Below are 19,143 nucleotides of genomic sequence, written 5' to 3'. Positions count from 1 at the left end.
TAAACACTGTATAATAATAATAATATAAAATATCTATTTATTGAAATATATTGAATATGGCCAAAATTGTAGTATTTCAAATATATGTCAATATATTTTGGAAGAATATTTTTAAAATATATTTTTCTTCCACGTGGGTTCGGATACACCTTGAAAACATATAGCATGAAAATGCATAGGTTACAATTTTACTGTACACAGAACTCTCTGTGTACTGTTGGTACAGTTCATACATATTTTTTACATTTCTTTGTATCAGAGTAGAATGCCTATATTAACAGTATGGGTTGTAAAATCTTCTGTTCTACATCTGCCCCTTTGATCACACGTGTCTCATCTGCATATATGTCACACAGACATTTGTGGGGCAGCCCCCTCCTCTCTGGCACAGCACACATCCTTCTCTTATAATGACTTTATTCCTGCAGTCTGAGGGATTCTGTTATCCCTCCTGACGGCAGCGTGTTTCAATAATGTTCCAGTCTGTGTAGATTCCCCCCTCTGTTTGCTAATCGGAAGCCTCTCCAGCCAAGTCCCTATGATTACAGTCTTATTACAGACAGGATCATGAGTGCACATCCATAACATATGGCTTAAAATTCCAATCTCAAAACTTGGATCATGGAGACCAAATATGTGTCTACTCTACATCCACTGGTGGACTATGCTGCAGGAATATTCTTGGTCATCATAGGTAAGTGGACTTGCTGCCACTGCTAAGACACCAAAGGAAGCACACACTTTACAACATCACATTGTACAATCTACTAAAGGTAGGATGAACTGTACAAAGTTTGGAGTCACATCCAACTGTAAACCTACCATTAGGCTGACATGAAATGAAAACTGGATGAGACAAATCATTTTTTCTTTTCTTGAGATCTAATCAGATTGCACAATGTGTCTGTCATGGTTGCTTGGAGTTTCCCATAACTTTTTTTTTAATTTAAAGACCATCTGGTTTTTATGTGGACGCATTCACTTTTCATTTATTGTTGAAGATTCTTTATATTTTTAGGAAAAGATGAAGGGGCATTTTTTTAAACATCTGTCTATGTTTATGTGTTAGCAAGAAGGCATTATTTATTTTTTCGATGTTAAGTTTTTATTGTATGTCTTTATATATTTGCATATAGTGACAATGTTTGATAGATTTTTTATAGGGGTTCTTTGACTTAATCTACTGGATATACTGTAACTAGATTGGATAAGTTACCTGTAAATACTTGTTGCCTGTGAACAGGTAGTCTAGAGAAACCTTTTTCAACCGAGGTGCCTTGGCAAAATGCTTACAAATTGGCCAAAAATTGTATACAAGCCAGCAGGTGGATCAAGCCTACCTTTTAGTAACACAATACCCCAGGTTTTTATTGTGCACCATTATAACCTTTCAGCTACTGGCATCCTAACAACCAACAGCATTATCGGTTTATAAAGAGGATGTCAGGACCCTACACAGCATCCATGCTTCCCATGCCTCTCTCCATCAGCAATGGGGTTAACATTGGATGAGAGAGGGAGAGAAACTGAATGAGAAAGAAACATTGGAATACTAGTAGGTACCAGCGTATAAAGGTATATTTGTTTTGGAAGAGTAAATTGCCTCTAAGGTTGGGTGTCTTAAGTGTGTGGATGTTGCTGCTTTATGTAAAAATTTTAGTCTAGTTTTTTCCATTTTTAAATGGGGGGGGCGCCAAGATTGTGCAGAATTTTAAAGGGTGCAGCAACTGAAAAAAGGTTGGTCTAAAGTGTTCCTATGCCGTGTAAAATTCTCCTTGACAGCCAACAGACTTTAAAAAACTTTTTGTTTGTATTCATTTTATAGTCTTTTACATCCAGGCAACTTTGGACTGTGTAGATTTTACCAGTGGTCTAATAACACATTGCAAAGAAAGTTAGAGCACAAGAAAAGTTGGACCTTATGCTTAGGTGGATTTATTCATTATTGTCATTTATGTCCCCTAAATAAAAGTAATCACAACTGTCCACTACTTTTTAAACCCAAATCATTCTGGCTCAGATGTCCATCTTTTGGATCTGAAATATGGACCTATAGAAATAAATAAATAAATAAATAAGACATAAATTGTTATATTGCACCAAACTTTTTATAGAAATATAGAAAAATGATGGCTGAAAAAAGACTGAGTGGTCCATTGAGTCTGGCCGTTTTATTTATTTATTTATTTATTTTTATATATATATATATATATATATATATATATATATATATATATATATATAAAATTTTGTGTTTTGATTTGAGTATAGATCTATGTGTGTCCCAAGCATGTTTGAAGCCACTTGCTGTTGACTGGCTCGCTACCTCTACTGGAAGTTTATTCTAAGCATCAACTACCCTTTCGGTAAAATAATACTTTCTAAGTTATCAAGCCTTTAAAATTATGCATTCGTGATTTTTATACACTAGGATAAAGGTATTCAAAATGAATTAGTGGGTTTAAGGCTGGGGCTTTAAATAGCAAAGGGATTTATTTGCCAATGTAGCTAGATTATTGTTGCTGCTATTATTAGTATTATTTCTTTTCTGGGCGTCTCTGCACTTAATTGATGATAAGGCAGCTTTATTGAGCATTCTGCTGCTTTTTATGTGTATTTGTTGCTCATATTGAACACATTGGTGTTATTTTTTAAGTATTATTATATCTTGTTTACCTTTAGACCTATCTTTACATATTTATTTTTGTATGTTACTGTCTTGATTTAATTATTGTGCACTAAAATTCCTCTTTATTATCTAAATAATAGGAGGTATGTAGACAAATATAGAATTCTGTTGATCTTTTCATAAGACAAAGAATAATTGGCAAATTACAGTAACTTGACCATTTTTTTATTATTATCCTCCTCATTGCACAGCTTTCCAATCAGCAGTACAGCAATTGAACAACTACCATTTGCCTTTTTGTTGTACTGAGTATGTACACATGTAAGATAGTAAGCTGCCTTAAGATGATCCTTGTATGTGGATGTGCCTTAAAGAAGGTGAGCTTGCTCTGAATGTATTCATTGCTGTGATGAGAGAGGTCCTGGAGATTAGAGCAGAAAGCATGCTATACATAGACGCCTTGATTCTAATGAATATTTTTCATGTATTTTCACCATATACAAATTGAGATTTCTTGTTTTGTTGAAATATTATAAACAGGCTTTCCTTAGATTTCTAGTGCTTGATAATAGGCTGATACTTGGACACTTTTGTATTTTGTTAAACATTTCCCCAGTTGGCAATAAATCTATTAAGCCCTTACAATTGGCTGTTTTTTGCATCGCACACTGGCCATCAGAATGCATCATTCATTGCCTTGATAGATGAGAGCTGACAGCTGATTGGGTCCTATAACGCATCACTTACTGCACAGCATCATTATTCTTTGCTCTCTCATATTAAAGAAAACTGGCCAGGGCAATAAAAGAGGGAGTGACTGCACACCTGACTATTCCAATGAAAGTGAAGAAATCTAATGTATCGGGCCAATACAACAGAAATCCCTTTAGGAGGAACTCCTCTTCTGAGTCATTTCACCCACAAATAGTCTTAAAGGAAGAGATGAGGAGGGACAGAAAGGAGAGACTTTTACAAGCACAGGTGTTAGTAACTTAAAGACACTGAAAGGCATACAAAAAAATTGATAAGATTGAATTAAGTAAAACCATCCCATCAAACTTCACTGTTTTCAATATTGACCAATGATTCAATGTGACCAAAGTCTTCCAAAGTTTAGTTTTGAACCTAAAATTTCTCCTTCCCCTGATGGGGAAAACATCATCTGAAAGGGAAAATAAGAAAAACACCCCAAACCATACTGCTAACAGCAAACTACACTACATTGCCAAAAGTATTGAGACGCTTGCCTTTAAACACACATTTAATGGAATCCCAGTCTTAGTCTGTAGGGTTCAATATTGAGTTGGCCCACCATTTGTAGCTTTAACAGTTTCAACTCTTCTGGGAAGGATGTCCACAAGGTTTAGGAGTGTGTCTATGGGAATGTTTGACCATTCTTCTAGAAGAGCATTTGTGAGGTCAGGCACTGCTGTTGGGCGAGAAGATCTAGCTTGCAATCGCAGCTCTAATTCATCCCAAAGGTGTTCTATTGGGTTGAGGTCAGGACTCTGTACAGGACAACCAAGTTCTTCTACCACAAGTTCATTCATCCATTTCTCTATGGACTTTGCTTTGTGCTCTGGTGTGCAGTCATGTTGGAACAGGAAGGGGCCATCCCCAACTCTTCCCACAAAGTTGGGAGCATGAAATTGTCCAAAATGTCTTGGTATGCTGATGCCTTAAGAGTTCCCTTTACTGAAACTAAGAAGCCAAGCCCAAACCCTGAAAAAAACCTCCCCTCCACCAAACTCAACACTTGGCACAATGCATTCAGGCAAGTACTGTTCTTCTGGTAACCGTCAAACCCAGTTACTTCCATTGGATTGCCAGACAGACATGCATGATTCATCACTCTAGAAAGCATGTCTCCACTGCTCTAGAGTCCAGTTGTGGCGTCCTTTATACCACTTCATCTGATGCTTTGCATTGTACTTGGTGCTAAAAACTGAAATAGAGACAGGAGTCCTCCTGCGCTGAAAGGAAGTCCACCTACTGGAAGCTACCAGTACTTAAACTGATACCCAAACAGTGTGTGAAATAATCATAAATAGTGCAGCGCTTAAAGCAATACTACGTGCAATTCAAAAAAACTGTGCTCACATACAAATGTGTCAATATTAAATAATATAAATAATATTAAATATATTAAATCAATAAATCAAATGTATCTTGAATATATAGTGCCACTCAAAATAATCTCTTGACAATAGTGCCCACACAATAAAAAAATAATAACAGCCTCCTACAGAGGAGGATAATTAAACAGTGCTTAAGTGTAATACAGTGACCACACTTCAAATACCACTCAAATAATCAAACAAAATGTCCATGAAGTAATCCACAGGTGATATAAAATTCATGCAATGATACCCCGAGGAAGTCACGAGTAGCCTGTGACGTACCGCGTAGGTACGCTATTACGCAGCTTCTGGTACGCGGTGACGCACTTCCGGTGCCTGCCGCCATCTTGGTATACCCAGGACGTTCCTTTACATGCAGTACACCCACATATTGGTGAGGAAGGAGGACTGCGGGAACATGTGAGTGGGTTTTTCTTTTCTTTTTACTGACAATAAAAAGAGTCTTGGTTAAAATACTACACTTAGAGGATTCTTTTTTTGGCTCACTGGGTTGGTGAGCAATTATTCTTCAGAAGCTTCCGGTCTGGGGTAATGGGAGTCCCCTAAGAGATCCACATCGTGAGGAGAGGTACTTGTCCTCAGGAAATAGGGATCCAGGGTGATCCTGAAAGCTGTTTGGCTCTTGGGGGTCACTTGGAGGAGGTGAGGAGGCAATTTAGCCTTAGTAGGTGAGGAGTGTGGACACGCTCACGGAGTACAAGCACTATTTGCAGATTGCATGAATTTTATATCACCTGTGGATTACTTCATGGACATTTTGTTTGATTATTTGAGTGGTATTTGAAGTGTGGTCACTTTATTACACTTAAGCACTGTTTAATTATCCTCCTCTGTAGGGGGCTGTTATTTTTTTATTGTGTGGGCACTATTGTCAAGAGATTATTTTGAGTGGCACTATATATTCAAGATACATTTTATTTAATGATTTAATATATTTAATATTATTTATATTATTTAATATTGACACATTTGTATGTGAGCACAGTTTTTTTGAATTGCATGTAGTATTGCTTTAAGCGCTGCACTATTTATGATTATTGCACTTGGTGATGTCAGGCTTGGATGCAGCTGCTCAGCCATGGAAACCCATTCCACGAAGCTCTCTGCACTGTTGTTGTACTAATCTAAAGCCACATGAAGTTTGGAGATCATTAGCTATTGACTGTGCAGATAGTTGGTGACTTCTGTGCGCTTCAGCATTATCCTGCTCTGTAATTTATGTGGCCTATCACTTTGTGGCTGAGTTGCTGTTGTTCCCAGTTGCTTCCACTTTGTTATAATATCACTAGCAGTTGACCGTGGAATATTTAGTAGCAAGGAAATTTCAGGGATGGACTTATTGTACAGGTGGCAACCTATCACGATACCACACTTGAATTCACTGAGCTCCTGAGAGCGACCCATTCTTTCACAAATGTTTGTAGAAGCAGTCTGCATGCCTAGGTGCTTGATTTTTATACACCTATGGCCATGGAGGTGATTGGAATACCTAAATCTAATAATTTGGAGGGGTGTCCCAATACTTTTGGCAATATAGTGTACAGTGCCTTGAAAAAGTGTTCATACCCCTTGAAATTTTCCAGATTTTGCCATGTTACATCTAAAACGTAAATGTATTTTATTGGGATTTATGTGATAGACCAACACAAAGTGGCACATAATTGTGAAGTGGAAGGAAAATGATAAATGGTTTTCAAACTTTTTTACAAATAAACTTCGACTCAGGCATCACCAGCAAGGCTCCCACTTACCATTCGTTACACATCTGCATCAGAGGCTGGTCATTAGCTCTGAGGAAAGGGATTTGTCCCAGAAACGCGTCAGACATTTGACCACACTGACCGTGAGAACACCTTGCCTGCCGTTGTGGCCATCGTCATTTTTCTATGCTTTTTAGATACATGTTTTGTCTGAGTATGTTTTTATTTTTTCACTCCTCACAATAAACCTTGGATAATGCACTAGGTGTGTGCGCCACCTGTTTTCTCTTTAAGCCCTGGAGAAGAGCATGGGAGGAGGAGACCAGGGAACTAGAGAGTAGGAGGTCTTGTGAGGAGTGGAGAGTACGTTTTCGGTGGTATTTGGATACCAGATCGGTGATGTACAGTTGTAAGAAAAAGTATGTGAACCCCTTGGGATTACGTGAAGTTTTTCATGAATTGGGCATAAAATGTGCTCTGAACGTCATCTAAGTCACAACAATAGAAGAACAGAGTCTGCTGAACATAATACTACACAAACATTAGATGTTGCCATGGTTTAATTGCACATAACATGTAAACATTCACAGTGCAGGGAGGAAAAAGTATGTGAGGCCCTAGCTTAATGACTTCTCCCAGAGCTAATTGGAGCCAGGAGTGAGCCAACCTTGACTCCTATCAGTGTGATGATATTGGATGTGTTGCTGACAGCTGTCCTGCCCTTAAAAAACACACACCTGTTTTGGGTTTACTGGTTTCAAGAAGCACTGTCTGATGTGAACCATGCCTTGCAGAAAAGAGCTCTCAGAAGACCTACGATCAAGAATTGTTGACTTGCATGAAGCTGGAAAGGGTTACAAAAGTATCTCCAAAAGCCTTGATGTTCATGTGTCCACGGTAAGACAGACTGTCTACAAATGGAGAAAGTTTAGCACTGTTGCTACTCTCCCTAGGCGTGGTCGTCCTGTAAAAATGACTGTAAGAGCACAGCGCAGAATGCTGCATGAGGTAAAGAAGAATCCCAGAGTGTCAGCTAAAGACCTACAGAAATCTCTGGCACATGCTAACATTTTTGTTGACACATCTACAATAAGGAAAACATTAAACAAGAATGGAGTACATGGGAGGACACCACGGAGGAAGCCATTGCTGTCCAAAAAGAATATTGCAGCACATTTGAAGTTTGCAAAAGAGCACCTGGATGTTCCACAGCACTACTGACAAAATATACTGTGGACAGATGAAACCAAGATTGAGTTGTTTGGGAAGAACACACAACACTATGTGTGGAGGAAAAAAGGCACAGCACACCAACATCAAAACCTCATCCCCACTGTAAAACATGGCGGAGGGAGCATCATGGTTTGGGGCTGCTTTGCTGCCTCAGGGCCTGGGCGGATTGTTGTCATTGATGGGAAAATGAATTCCAGAGTTTATCAAGACATTTTGCAGGAAAACGTATGACCATCTGTCCGCCAACTGAAGCTCCGCAGAGGATGGGTGATGCAACAGGACAATGACCCAAAGCATACAAGTAATTCAACAAAACAATGGCTGCTACAGCACAGAATACGCCTTCTGGAGTGGCCCAGTCAGAGTCCTGACCTCAACCTGATTGAAATGCTGTGGCATGACCTTAAGAGAGCGATTCACACCACACATCCCAAGAATATTGCTACACTGAAACAGTTTTGTGAAGAGGAGTGGTCCAAAATTACTCCAGATCGTTGTGCAGGTCTGATCTGCAACTACAAGAAACGTTTGGTTGAGGTTATTGCTGCCAAAGGAGGGTCAACCAGTTATTAAGTCCAAAGGTTCACATACTTTTTCCTCCCTGCACTGTGAATGTTTACATGTTATGTGCAATTAAACCATGGCAACATCTAATGTTTGTGTAGTATTATGTTCAGGGTTCACATACTTTTTCCTCCCTGCACTGTGAATGTTTACATGTTATGTGCAATTAAACCATGGCAACATCTAATGTTTGTGTAGTATTATGTTCAGCAGACTCTGTTCTTCTATTGTTGTGACTTAGATGACGTTCAGAGCACATTTTATGCCCAATTCATGCAAAACTCCACGTAATCCCAATGGATTCACATACTTTTTCTTGCAACTGTAGTTTGGGGCAATATTATGAACAGCTTTATAAGTCAATGTTAGCATTTTGAATTTTATCCGTTGGGCAATTGGGAGCAAGTGGAGGGAGTGGCAGAGGGGGGTGGCGGATACAGAGCGGTTAGTAAGGTGGATGAGTCTCGCCGCAGCGTTCAAGATAGACTGAAGCGGGGATAGCCTGCAGTGGGGTATGCAGATGAGGAGGGAGTTACAGTAGTCAAGGCGTGATATAATGAGGGCGTGAATGAGTTGCTTTGTGGTACCCGGGGTTAGGAACGGAGATGTTGCGGAGGTGAAGTCTACATGAGCTTGTCAGTGAATGGACCTGGGGCTGGAAGGACAAATTGAAGTCTAGGATGACACCTAGTATTCTGGCTTGAGGGGAGGGACTGATGGTGGTGTTGTTGGTCTTGATGGAGAAGTCGGGGGGGGGGGGCGCGGTTTTGGGGGAAAACTAGGAGCTCAGTTTTGGAAAAATATCCAAATATGCACTGCTTAGCATAAAATTAAAAAAATATTAAATAAAAGGCAGAAATTTGATATGTAAAAGCTCTTATAAAAGATGATAGTGCATGAAGTAATAAAGTGACAAGTGGAATGGTGAATGGATGATGATGTCTAAAATAATAATCCAGCTGGTTATGATTAACTCTTGGTTACAAACATCATCACAATAAAAGTATGTGCAAAAAATGCCAATAAATATCAGTCCAGTTAAATGGTGAATGGAGGGGATCCAAAAACCAACACACTCAGGAATGTAGGTATTCACGGTGACGACAGGATAAAGTGCAGGTGACTTCTTTGTGAAATATAAATGAAGTGCGCTTGCACTTACCAGAAGCGCAAAAATTATACGCATATAGTGAATCTCTCAACAGTAGTCTGGATCCTGGTAGTCATCAAGGATCTGGTCACGGGGGAATAGAGGGGGGCACCAATGGTTCACACACATCAGGCGGCTCTCCAAACCACGTAACGGATCAATCCCATATGCAGATGATCATGAAGATGATTCCTTGAGTGATATCAGCTACTTTTTGATGATTTGCACCAGGGGTACTACTCCAACCTTAAAATGGCTCAAAATGATGAAGCCACAATGTTCAGCACTACTCCTCATCTGGAGACAAATGTTCACAGGACTCTCCGCTTCCCAATCATTAATGGCAGGTTTGGCATTTTTAAGACTCCAGTGCCTACATGTAGGAGCTGGAGCAGGGGCGGACTGACAACTCATGGGGCCCCCAGGCAATAGGGGATCATGGGACCCCTGTGTCCTTGCCCAAACTCAAAAAAGCCTATGAAAAAGGTACCAGGGGCATCTCATGGGGCCCCCTACTGACCCTGGGCCCTCGGGCAGTGCCCGAGTTTCCAAATGGTCATGAAAAAAAGTGATTTTTTTTTTATAAATACCCCCACATGGTTTGAAATGTTTTACTAGGCTCAATGTCATTCAGCAAATGAGCATACAGACAACCATAACTGATCTTCAACAAAATTTACCAATTACTGTGTTGTATAGGGCAGTATTTCTCAAACTTATTGAGTCCAGGGCCCCGTAAATTCTTAAAAACCTTCCATGCATCAATAATAAAAAATAAAATGTATGCTTACACGTAAACGTATGGAAATACAAAATATGTTTTGAAATTCTTGAAAACGTTAGATGGGGCTGGGTGTCACTGTAGGTGGATAGGTTTTCTAGAGGGGGTAAGGGTACTCTGCAACAGACATGGTGGCCCTATAGGGTATGGAATTTCTGGAGGTGGTGGCAACTGTGAGGGATGGGGTTTCTCCAGGAGGCTGGGGGCTTTGCAGGGGCACTGTGAAAGACTGTAGCACCCAGCGTGGGCTGGGAGACACTGTTGGAGATTATGGGGAGGCTAAAAGTTCTGTAGCAAGCTATGGGGGCAGTGCAGGGCACTGTGGGAGATTAAGGGGCATTGCAGGACACTATGGGAGGATGGGGGGCACTATGGGAGCTGAGAGGCACTGTGGGAGGTTAGGGGATCTTTGGTGGACTTAAGGCCCAGAAGTACAGAAGCCCAGCAGCAGACCAGACGGATAAGAATCACTGATGTAGAGACCTGTCAAATATTTTTTCGACAATTTTTGTCTAATCAAGGAGACCCTCATACTACACAGCTGATGGGTGCTGATCTGACATATGCTATATGAAACAAAATCCATGTGTAGTCAGCATTTGTAAGCCAATTACAGATAGTAATGTAAAGATGTAAATTAAAGGCATGAATGCTGGCCATAGTTCAATCTTTCTGAAAACAGGTGGAGACCCATCTGATTGCCCTTTATGTCTCCCGGGGCCCACTTCTGATTATCTTGGGACGTAAGTTGGCCATGCACTATTTAAACTTAGTCCAGATCCTCAGGAACTGTCCAAAATTTGCTCAGTGGATGGTCCTGTCTGTAGGCATGACCTAAGCCTTGGGTACCCAATCAGGGAGAGACCACACACACAGTCTTTGATGTTGTCATTTATCTTGTATATTGAATAAAGGTTAGCGGTATTGAATAAGGACAGTTTGTACAGGCACTGGTAATAGACAATAAAGCAGTTGAGATAAGACACTATAGCAGTTGGTAATTGTTTAGTATCACCAGGATTGGGCCTGCTTTATTGGAGGATGACTTCTGCTGGAGAGGTGGCAGTTTGTAATGTACTGGGATGGCACTGTGATGCTACTGTAGGGAGTCCCACTTCACTGGTCCGGATACCAGAATGTTCCCTTAGCACATATGATGGACCCTACTGTCAAGAACCTCTCCCTGTGCTATTCACTCTTCCTAACAAGCTGGGTCTCTGGACCTCACCTACCATTCGCTCCACACCTAAAAGAAGCAAGTACCCTAACTTATAGGGTTCCACACCAAGATGGCTGACAGAGGTCTCCAGAAGTTGCAGAGTCCAATCATACAGCTACAGAGTCCCTGAGGAAGTAATTCCCTCTATAGACTCTATCCATCTGTATGATGGCACAGTGCCACCTACCTGATGGAGGAAACACTGCATCTGCCTACAGGTCAGCTGCACCCTGTTTAGCTAATGGGTTAAAACCACTACTCACCCTGCTGTCTCCTACTGTCAGCATGTTCCTTGTTAGAACGCTTTAGGATCGTATGATTGGTTCCCAGCTTTGCCCCTCCTTCCAGGCTGAGGGTTGCTGAACAGAGGACTGACAAAATCAAATAAAAATATTTATATTAGTTATACATATACAACTTTCCAAGATGGGAATGAGGGACACCTGCTATCAAAAGTATGTAGCCACAGGACACACCTCTGCCACACCCCTTTAAAGGAGAATTGTACAAAACAAAGTTAGATTAAACCGACAAGTGCATTTGTACCACTACTATTCCTTTATACTGGCTTTTGAAGTTTACAAATGCAACAATTTAGAAATTGGATGAAAGGTTTAGCACCGTGAAACACTTTTTGATAGGTAAGTGCATTTTATATACAACTATATAGATCAGACCAAATTGAGGGACAAATGAGGAGGAAGGAGGGACAGAGGGACTTTGTTCCAAATGAAGGACAGTCCCTCGAAATTAGGGGCAATTGGGAGCTATGCATATAGAGATGCAATAATGTGGTATATCTACCTGGAGTTCAGCTCCAAATTGTAGGATTAGGTTGAATGCTAAGAATTCATTTGTAGAGTTGGGTTAGATATCAGGAGTCGATTCTAAGGTTTAGTATCTTGGTAGGTTAGATGTCAGGGTTTTATTGGGGGGTAGGTTAGTTAGTAAGGCTAGGGTAGAAACAGGCTGAGTTTTTAAAAGTGATGATAAAGCTATAATAAACCCAAAGCAAAAAATGTAATATAATACAGCTTACCAATCATTAGATGTTGTGACTGCATTTGTTATCTTTTTTTTAGGTTTCCCCTCTGTTTTCACCAGGTGATCTGGCCAGTAACACACCTCCTGTATTAGAGCGACCCCCACTCTGGATGAAGGAGCACAGGGGGGCAGCATTGTTAATCTGGGGTGAGGGAAGTGTGAGGGCCCATTCACACCAGAAACTGCATGTGACTGTGTGTTTTTCCTTGTACCTATGCATGCAGTTGATGTGCGTTTCTACATGCAGTTGATGTGCGTTATACATGCAGATGATGCGTGTTTTACCTGAAGTCAACGCCCATTTACATGCAGTTGATGCGCGTTATACATGCAGCTGATGCGTGTTTTACCTGAAGTTGACACACATTTACATGCAGGTGATGTGTACTTTTCTAACTGCATTTGATTTGTGAGGCCACTCCCTTCTTCTTTCCTTGGGCTTCTATATGCACTGCAATGCATTGCAGTGCATTTGTATGTGTTTTTGCGCATTTGTAGTGCGGAAAAAATGCAGCATGCTGTACTTTATTGCACTGTGCTGAACTGCACTGCAACGGTGTGAACTATGCCCAGAGGATTGCCTGGATTTTGGAACGTCTATGCAGTTGGAGTGCAGATCAAAATGCAGCCAACTGCATTTGGTGTGAAAGGACCCTTAGATGGGCTACCAGATTTAAACACACTAACACATTTAAGCCAAACTCCGGCTAACAATTTTTAGGCAGTTACAGCAAACTGTTTTCCTTTTGGGATAAAGGTTTTACCTAATCAAATAAAAGCTGATAATTGTAGCCACCCCTGATATTGTTAAATTATATGTGAACCTTCACTTTGTACAACCCATTCAGTGTACAATAGAAATGAAAGGCAAAACATTTGTGCATATATATATGTATATATTTACATAGTTAGTCTGGCTGAAAAAAGACAAAAGTCCATCCAGTTCAACCATAGAAAAAAAAATTATATACACTTTTTTCCCTTTTTTATAAGTGATCACATTCCCTCTGTTTTCAGCTGCATAAGAGCTAGAGAAGAAGAAACAGCAACACACTGATTTTTCCAGTGAATGATGGTGTAGGGCAGGGAGGTGTGTGTCAGGCAAGCCTGACGATTGGAGGAGAGCAGGCTGAGTTCCCAGCACAGCTAGATAACTGACCGCACTGTGCTCTCCTGTCTAGTGTGGTCAGTTTTTTTTTAAAAAATAGGAAAGCAGAGTGACTGGCAGGAACACTAGTGATTTCACACAAAGGAAGCAGGAGAACAGGATACATTTTCACGCAAGTACATGGTACAGCAGACACATATCAGAATTATGAAATGTTGGGTTTTTACATATTCTTTAAATGGTTTGTCTCATCTCTGTAACTGATACATTCTGCTGGAGAGCTTGTTCATCAGGATGGACCACCAGATTAAAATAGAAGATAAAAAGCCTAAAAAAGAAAACTAATGCAGCCATCACATCTGAAAATTGATAAGCTGCAATATAATAATATTTGCTATTGGTTTAATACCACTTTAATAGGGATAGGTAATTAATAAAGGGATTATGGTTGATAAGAAGGGTTTGCTTTGGAAAAGGAGAAACCTGCACCCAAATGCCGATCACTGTGTTTCATGACCTAAAAAATCATGTAAAATGTGTTTATGACGGTCAGTTTATTGGATTAAGTAGAGCAGTGTCAGCCTGTCATCCCTTAGTGGAAAGCAGATCTGTCATAGTCTATGCATGTGTGCCCTGCAGCTGGATACATGCTGAAATGGACACTAGAACGGCACAGTCTGTCACTTGTTATACTTGTCCCCCAGCAGGCTGAGTGTGATGAGGACTGGATTGTGATTTAGGCAGTGTCTCTGCTTACTCCTGATAAAAAGGCATTCTGGAGTACAGAAATCTGCTGTCAGATGTGGGGTCCTGGGGGTTAGGGAGCACAGACTGATTTATTCTTGTGGGCAGAGGCATTAGGTGCCCATTTTCTTTCATACAATATAAAGACGGCATTCCGGGAAAAGTGCCTTTTGTAAGGTGATGATGCCACATGGAGGGATAAGGTGAGTATTCCCACATGGAAGAAAAATATATTTTAAATATATTTAAAAAATATTCTTTTAACCACTTCCATACAGGGCACTTTTACACCTTCCTGCCCAGGCTGGATTTCAGGTTTCAGCGCTCTCACACCTTTGAATGACAATTGCACGGTCATACAACACTGTACCCAAACTAAACTTTTATCATTTTCTTCACACAACTAGAGCTTTCTTTTGGTGGTATTTAATCACCGCTGGGATTTTTATTTTTTGCTAAATTAACAAAAAAAAGACCAAAAATTTTGAAAAAAAAACATGTTTTTCTTTTTTTCTGTTATAAAAGTTTACAAATAATTAATTGTTCCTCATAAATTTAGGCCGAGATGTATTCTGCTACATGTCTTTGGTGAAAATAACCCAAATTAGGATGCATTATTTAGTTTGTAGGAAAGTTATAGAGTTCACAAACTATGGGATATATCTGAAAATTGATCAATCCTGAAGTACTGAAAGCCAATCTAATTTCTTGAGGTCTAAGAATGTCAGAATAGTACAGATATCCCCCAAATGACCCCTTTTTGCAAAGTAGACAGTCCGACGTACTTCATAAGAGGCATGGCGAGTTTTTTGAAGTTGTAATTTTTATTGTCATAATTTTTCGGAAATTAAGAAATAAAAAAAAATATTTTCACTATTTTTTTTTTTTACATACTGTCACCAGTGCAGTACAGTGTCATCATATAACTGGCATGGTGGTGATCAGGGACACTGACTGGTGACAGTAAGAAAAAAAAAAATGATAATGACGCTTTTTTTACTTTTTTTATTACATTTTTTTTTCTTTTTTTAAGATTTTGTTTTCATATTTCTCTATGACCAAAGTAGTACAATGTTACCATAGTAACATTGTACTACTTTGGGGAAGTGATCTATAAATATTTTTTTATTTTTACACAATTTGCTTATAGCAAAGAATTACTTTGCTATAAGCAAGCATTTACCTGAATGAAATCGATTCATTCAGGATTTTTTTTTCTTAACTGTGATTTGGCCACAGCTAATCACATGACACAGCTGGGCTGTGATTGGCCCAGCTTGTGCATGTGATCGCTGTGACCATTCAAAAACACAAAAACGCTAAAGAACTCAAGTTTTTAACATGACTTTACACAGCGAATGCTACCAAGATTTATTGAAACGCCCCATGTGCATGGAGCCTTATGTTTAGCTACAGGTGGTGAAAAGTCTTTAGCCAAAAAATAATCACTTACAATAACAAGTGTCCCCATTGGAAGATCCTCACTCTTATACCTGCTCTGGTGGCAACTCCAAATTTTAGGTTAGTTCTTCTATGTAGTGCTTGTCCTGTGACATTAGTCACCACAACAGATGGAGAGGATGGATCTCTCCAACGATGTGACAGCTATAAAAACTTGACAGGGTTGATGTCCCTTTCATACTTCACCTAAAACTAAGGTGCACATACAGTCAGGTCCATAAATATTGGGACATCGACACAATTCTAACATTTTTGGCTCTATACACCACCACAATGGATTTGAAATGAAACGAACAAGATGTGCTTTAACTGCAGACTGTCAACTTTAATTTGAGGGTATTTACATCCAAATCAGGTGAACGGTGTAGGAATTACAACAGTTTGCATATGTGCCTCCCACTTGTTAAGGGACCAAAAGTAATGGGACAATTGGCTTCTCAGCTGTTCCATGGCTAGGTGTGTGTTATTCCCTCATTATCCCAATTACAATGAGCAGATAAAAGGTCCAGAGTTCATTTCAAGTGTGTTATTTGCATTTGGAATCTGTTGCTGTCAACTCTCAAGATGAGATCCAAAGAGCTGTCACTATCAGTGAAGCAAGCCATCATTAGGCTGCAAAAACAAAACAAACCCATCAGAGAGATAGCAAAAACATTAGGCGTGGCCAAAACAACTGATTGGAACATTCTTAAAAAGAAGGAACGCACCGGTAAGCTCAGCAACACCAAAAGACCCGGAAGACCACGGAAAACTGTGGTGGATGACCAAAGAATTCCTTCCCTGGTGAAGAAAACACCCTTCACAACAGTTGGCCAGATCAAGAACACTCTCCAGGAGGTAGGTGTATGTGTGTCAAAGTCAACAATCAAGAGAAGACTTCACCAGAGTGAATACAGAGGGTTCACCACAAGATGGAAACCATTGGTGAGCCTAAAAAACAGGAAAGCCAGATTAGAGTTTGCCAAACGACATCTTAAAAAGCCTTCACAGTTCTGGAACAACATCCTATGGACAGATGAGACCAAGATCAACTTGTACCAGAGTGATGGGAAGAGAAGAGTATGGAGAAGGAAAGGAACTGCTCATGATCCTAAGCATACCACCTCATCAGTGAAGCATGGTGGTGGTAGTGTCATGGCGTGGGCATGTATGGCTGCCAATGGAACTGGTTCTATTGTATTTATTGATGATGTTACTGCTGACAAAAGCAGCATGATGAATTCTGAAGTGTTTCGGGCAATATTATCTGCTCATATTCAGCCAAATGCTTCAGAACTCATTGGACGCCGCTTCACAGTGCAGATGGACAATGACCCAAAGCATACTGCAAAAGCAACCAAAGAGTTTAAGGGAAAGAAGTGGAATGTTATGCAATGGCCAAGTCAATCACCTGACCTGAATCCGATTGAGCATGCATTTCACTTGCTGAAGACAAAACTGAAGGGAAAATGCCCCAAGAACAAGCAGGAACTGAAGACAGTTGCAGTAGAGGCCTGGCAGAGCATCACCAGGGATGAAACCCAGCGTCTGGTGATGTCTATGCGTTCCAGACTTCAGGCTGTAATTCACTGCAAAGGATTTGCAACCAAGTATTAAAAAGTGAAAGTTTGATTTATGATTATTATTCTGTCCTATTACTTTTGGTCCCTTAACAAGTGGGAGGCACATATGCAAACTGTTATAATTCCTCCACCGGTCACCTGATTTGGATGTAAATACCCTCAAATTAAAGCTGACAGTCTGCAGTTAAAGCACATCTTGTTCGTTTCATTTCAAATCCATTGTGGTGGTGTATAGAGCCAAAAATGTTAGAATTGTGTCGATGTCCCAATATTTATAGACCTGACTGTATGGTACCTCACATGCATAGATGTGAATGTGCTCTTAGAAATTCCCTTTACAACTACACTGAACTGCAGAACATAGCTGTCAGCCAGCCACAGATGAAGAGGATGAGACTTCTCCTTGGAATGCATTTTCATGCAGTAAAAGTCATGTATTTTACTGCAGAAAAGAAGACGTGTGCATAGGCATGGAAGCCTGCTGATGTACTGTACGTTCAGTTAGTGTCCTTATTTGCTAGGTCATACCTGACCCATTGACTTGCCCTGAGAGATATTTATGTATTTATTTATTTCAGGTACTTATATAGCGCCATCAATTTACGCAGTGCTTTACATATATATTGTACATTCACATCAGTCCCTAACCCTCAAGGGGTGTACAATCTATAGTCCCTAACTCACATTCATACTCACACATACTAGGACCAATTTAGACAGGAGCCAATTAACCTACCAGCATGTCTTTGGAGTGTGGGAGGAAACTGGAGTACCCAGTGGAAACCCATGCAGGCACAGGGAGAACATGCAAACTCCAGGCAGGTGGTGCTGCGGCTGGGATTCGAGCCAACGACCCTAGTACTGCCACGCAGAAGTGCTAACCACTTAGCCACTGCGCTGCCCATAAAGCACAGTCTTTGCGCAATATTTCTAAATCAGAAGCAGAGCCTTTATATTAGAGAGATCCTATCAGGTCTCTAAAGGATTCCAAATGTCTGCTACCTGAAAAAGAAGACTATATATACTCACCTATCACCTCAGCCTGTGTCTACTACCTTCCCTCTGTTCCAGCTCTCCCACTCCAGTCAATATATTTGGCATTCGATATTTCCTGGAGTGTCAGATGCCTGTGTCCCCTGCTGCATTCCTTGGTTCCTTCCTCTGACCCCTGAAGGACTAAGCAGTGACACAGGGGTCAAAATACAGAACCACTGATAATGTAATACGAGTCAGTAAGGTGGGCATAGCTTGGTGTGGCAACCTATTTCCTAAAAAGACGAAAAAAAATGATTACCGAAGAACTGGCACATTTATTTATTTATTTAATGCACTTATATAGCGCCGTCAATTTACGCAGCTCTTTACATATATATATTGTACATTCACATCAGTCCCTAACCCTCAAGGGGTGTACAATCTAAGGTTCCTAACTTACAATTGCCAATTTGGACAGGTCCCTAACTTACATTGGCCAATTTAGACAGGATCCAATTAACTTACCAGCATGTCTTTGGAGTGTAGGAGGAAACCAGAGCACCCGGAGGAAACCCACGCAAGCATAGAGAGAACATGCAGGTGGTGCCCTGGTTGGGATGTGAACCAATGACCCTAGTACTGCCAGGCGGAAGTGCTAACCATTTAGCCACTGTGCTGCCCACATCTACACTGACAAACCATTAACATGACAAACTGCAGAGAAAGGATGTTTATCTTTCATACTTTGCAAAAATGCCAACATCTCTTAAAAATAAAACTCTTACAGCATATTTCCATCTGTTTGACCAATCGCTTGCTACCTAAGCGGTCA

At 40.3% G+C, this 19,143-nt stretch overlaps 1 protein-coding gene across 1 annotated transcript in view; it reads left to right on the top strand.

Annotated features, from left to right (window-relative positions):
- The first annotated feature begins 444 nt into the window (after positions 1-444).
- LOC149455661 (opsin-5-like) overlaps positions 445-19,143 on the top strand; it is a 53,336-nt gene continuing 34,637 nt past the window's right edge. The window contains exon 1 of the mRNA XM_089686058.1: positions 445-694. Within this exon, the coding sequence (XP_089542184.1) occupies positions 622-694 (73 nt within the window). The 5' untranslated portion in view covers positions 445-621. The remainder of the gene's footprint in view (positions 695-19,143) is intronic.

The sequence above is a fragment of the Staurois parvus genome, unplaced genomic scaffold (genome assembly GCF_062004578.1).
Source record: "Staurois parvus isolate SC_StPar_1 unplaced genomic scaffold, SC_StPar_1.0 ptg000390l, whole genome shotgun sequence".
NCBI lineage: Eukaryota > Metazoa > Chordata > Amphibia > Anura > Ranidae > Staurois > Staurois parvus.
The sequence above is the reverse complement of the archived record's forward strand: the minus strand, read 5'-3'. Positions and strand labels throughout refer to the sequence as shown.